The sequence below is a fragment of the Medicago sativa genome, chromosome 6, assembly GCF_051527215.1.
Source record: "Medicago sativa cultivar Bolivia chromosome 6, Bolivia_mono, whole genome shotgun sequence".
Taxonomy (NCBI): domain Eukaryota; kingdom Viridiplantae; phylum Streptophyta; class Magnoliopsida; order Fabales; family Fabaceae; genus Medicago; species Medicago sativa.
Genome location: NC_140754.1, coordinates 39,853,431 through 39,857,826, shown reverse-complemented (window position 1 = coordinate 39,857,826; position 4,396 = coordinate 39,853,431). Strand labels below are relative to the sequence as shown.

General features: G+C 29.1%; 1 protein-coding gene across 1 annotated transcript; it reads right to left on the bottom strand.

The window, feature by feature from the left end:
- Window positions 1-2,779: 2,779 nt before the first annotated feature.
- LOC146915080 (pentatricopeptide repeat-containing protein At2g18520, mitochondrial-like) lies at window positions 2,780-3,861 on the bottom strand. Its single transcript, XM_085721229.1, has 2 exons — window positions 3,155-3,861; window positions 2,780-2,942 (listed from the first exon to the last, which is right to left on the bottom strand). Exons 1-2 carry the CDS (start codon window positions 3,859-3,861, stop codon window positions 2,780-2,782), a joined length of 870 nt encoding a protein of 289 aa, XP_085577355.1.
- Between the last annotated feature and the right edge of the window lie 535 nt (window positions 3,862-4,396).

The window sequence follows — 4,396 nt, the reverse complement described above, 5'->3', positions numbered from 1 at the left end:
TGGAAGGAAAAAAAACGTATTTAGTAGTTTATGGCACAAATTTAGCAAAAGTTTGTTCAATTGCTTAAATTTTTTTTAGCAAAAGTTTGTTTAGAAAAACATAATTAACAAAAACAAAAAAACATATGGGGATCGGTGTTTATATTGCCAAATAGATAGAGAAAATAGCACTACCAAAAAAATAGAGAAAATAGAAAACAAACTATGATGTCCATCAAACAAAAACAAAATAAGATTACGAAAGAAAAAAACCAAAAAAAACAAACTAAGATTATGGAAGAAAAAAAAACGTATTTAGTAGTTTATGGCACAAATTTAACAAATGTTTGTTCAATTGCTTAAATATATATTATTAAATAGTAATGTGAAAGAAAAACAAAATAAAATTATGAAAGAAAAAAAAAGAAAAAAAAACAAACTAAGATTATGGAAGAAAAAAAAAACGTATTTAGTAGTTTATGGCACAAATTTAGCAAAAGTTTGTTCAATTTCTTAAATCTTTTTTAGCAAAAGTTTGTTTAGAAAAACATAGTTAACAAAAACAAAAAAACATATGGGGATCGGTGTTTATATTGCCAAATAAATAGAGAAAATAACACTACCAAAAAAATAGAGAAAATAGAAAACAAACTATGATGTCCATCAAACAAAAAACAAAATAAGATTATGAAAGAAAAAAACCAAAAAAAACAAACTAAGATTATGGAAGAAAAAAAACGTATTTAGTAGTTTATGACACAAATTTAACAAATGTTTGTTCAATTGCTTAAATATATATTATTAAATAGTAATGTGAAAGAAAAACAAAATAAAATTATGAAAGAAAAAAAAAAAGAAAAAAAAACAAACTAAGAATATGGAAGAAAAAAAAACGTATTTAGTAGTTTATGGCACAAATTTAGCAAAAGTTTAGCAAAAGTTTGTTCAATTGCTTAAATCTTTTTTAGCAAAAGTTTGTTTAGAAAAACATAGTTAACAAAAACAAAAAAACATATGGGGGTCGGTGTTTATATTGCCAAATAAATAGAGAAAATAGCACTACCAAAAAAATAGAGAAAATAGAAAACAAACTATGATGTCCATCAAACAAAAAACAAAATAAGATTATGAAAGAAAAAAACCAAAAAAAACAAACTAAGATTATGGAAGAAAAAAAACGTATTTAGTAGTTTATGGCACAAATTTAACAAATGTTTGTTCAATTGCTTAAATATATATTATTAAATAGTAATGTGAAAGAAAAACAAAAATAAAATTATGAAAGAAAAAAAAACAAACTAAGATTATGGAAGAAAAAAAAACGTATTTAGTAGTTTATGGCACAAATTTAGCAAAAGTTTAGCAAAAGTTTGTTCAATTGCTTAAATCTTTTTTAGCAAAAGTTTGTTTATAACAATAACAAAAAAACATATGGGGGTCGGTGTTTATATTGCCAAATAAATAGAGAAAATAGCACTACCAAAAAAATAGAGAAAATAGAAAACAAAATATGATGTCCATCAAACAAAAAACAAAATAAGATTATGAAGAAAAAAAAAACAAACTAAGATTATGGAAAAAAAAAACGTATTTAGTAGTTTATTGCATGCTTAAATATATATTAAATAAATGATAATAATAATGAGATGTCAATATTAAATTTAGCAAAAGTTTGTTCAATTCAATTACTTAAATATATATTAAATATTAAATAACAATAATAATGAGATTTCAATATTAAAATGACATAATTAACCTCAATTTTTGGCTCCAAAAAGTTGTTTAAGACAACTTAAGACCTTTTATAAATAAGATGTCACCCTATAATCTTAATTTTTTTTAGGGACCTCTTGTAATCTGAATTGAAAAAACTGAAATGTTAAGTATATATTTTTTTATGTCATTTCATATATATAAGCTAGTTCAACTGCTAATTTATCCAAACACTACAAATTCAATCTCTTTTCTTATCCGCGATCAGTTATAACCTAGCTAATAAGTTCATCCTCTATAAACTAGTTTATCAGTAATTTGTTATTTATTTTTTCCCAAACAGTCTTTTACAAAAAAAAAAAAAAAATTAAAAATCATATTATAAAATAATGACTAAAATTGAGCAACCACAACCAAATTATTCGAAGCTAGAAATTCATTAATTCGTGGCACTTTGCGAACTAAGAGCACGTAAAATCCAAAGTATTCTGTTTGGAAGAACTACTTTAGTGGAGAGTAATAATTGATTATGAGCTTATAACACATACAATGAAGATATTGTCTCAGAAGTTATTCAAAGAATCATACGCATAATTTGGGATAGAGTGGAACACGCAAATAAGTCAATTGCTGGAATAGTGGAAAAAAGAAAAGAGCAACAATGACATGGCACACATTAACAACGATTATCAAAATTATGGAGGAAAAACAACAGAAGAAGAAACAAACAATTAAGTAATAGTAATAATATTGTCTGCAAGAGATCCGATGCACGTCATCAGTTTCCTCCTATGAAGCATTGCCACTCCACGGATTAAACGTGTCACATTGTCAGACACCGACACAGCACTGACACATATAATTACACAAAATAATGTGATTTTCTTAAATTATTAGTTGTGTCCATGTGTCAGTGTCGTGTCTGGTGTCCCTGTCCGTATTCATGCTTCCTAGGTTTCCTCTAAAAAAAGACGATTGAGATAATGCATTTGAAAGAGGCAAATAAAATAAACTTCATGATTCATCAGTTTCTTAGAAAAGTTACCAAATGACAAATAAATCACACAACAAGAGTAGACAACAATCTTCAAGATTCCTGAGGTAACTCTTCTTCCAGTTCACCCCACTTGTCCCCATTTTCAGAAAACTTGTCCTTGATTTTCTCAACAAGCTCTTTAGCATCATCAACCTTTGAAACACGAACAAGCCCATTCACAAGTTTTTTCTCGTAGTAAGAGTAGGGACGCAACCTTCACGAATCATGTCCATAGCATCATCCAAAGCATGTTCAAATTCCCCAATATGGCACAGAGAATCAACTAGAAAATAAAAACAATCACTCCGAATCCCCATATCCCTTTTCATAGGATGAAAATAGGATCGAGCTGACCCAATGTGCCCTTCCTCATTGAGCCCAGAAATCAAATGATAATAATCTTCGAAAGACGGATAAAACCCTTACATTGCCTTCATCGCAAATGCATTCCTCGCCTCATCAAACATCTTCAACTTACATAAACCCTTTATCCTAACACTAGAAGCGACAGGGCATGAATCTAACCCATACTTATTTTCCATCAAATCAACCAACTTTTCAATCTCCACAAATTTATTCTCCCTAAGAAAACCAAGGTACGCTTTATCGAAAGTCGTAGCATTAGGTTTGACACGATAGACACGCATATCTTCGAAAACGGATAAAATAGAAGAGGTTGAGCCAGAATCAACAAAATAATCCATAACCAAGTTATATGTATCAACATTAGGTCTAATAGAGTAAATTTTCGGGAAATCTTTGTAAATTCGCGTTACCTCATGAGGATTATCTATAATGATTGCAGCTGTGAGCAACCCATTGAGCGATTTAACTGAGGGAGTGACGTTGAGTTTTTCACGGATGAAGTTGAAAGTATTGAGAGCTTGGTCGAACATGCCGGCTTGACCATAGACAGCGATAGCGCGAGAGATGAAACGTTCAGCTTTTCTATTTGTTTCAGCTTTGGTCTGGGGGAGAGGGAGAGGGGATTTCAGTGCCGAGGAGTTCTTCTGACTATTCATAGGACAGTCGCGGTAGACGAGATGGGGAGGGTCATCCAGTACTGAGGAGGAGTTTCGAGAGAGGAATGTTGAGTAGTGTCGCACTGAGCGGCGAAGAAGACGATAAGCCATTGATGAAGTAAGTCGAACTTGACAGATTAGGGTTTTCGTTAGAAAACAAAATCAACGATAAAGGATGGAGAGTTTGGTACAAAAAGGAAGGAAGGAAAAAAAACGAAACTGACGTGGCTATTTATAATTTTTGGCTCTATTGATTTTTTTTTTTTTTTTTTGCATCTGTTGATTTTTTTTTTTTTTTTTGCATGAGAGAAAAACGAACAAAAACTATATCAATGTTTCCACATAGTCAAATTTGAAAATAAAGTAAATTAAACCAGGTTAGAAGATCAAATTTTTTTTTTTTTTTTAGGAAAAGGTTAGAAGATCGATTTGTTGTCGCAACAATTAAATAAAATATTAAAAACAATAACAGTTTATGAAATTTTAATATCTTATAATTTTTTATGAGGTTTTTTCAATGAAATATGAGTTTTAGATGATTTTTTTTGGAGTTTTGAATATTTTTTTTGATAAAAAATGATAATTATATTGACATTCTATAACATAAATGATTATATTGAGACAAAAAATATATATAAAGGACAAA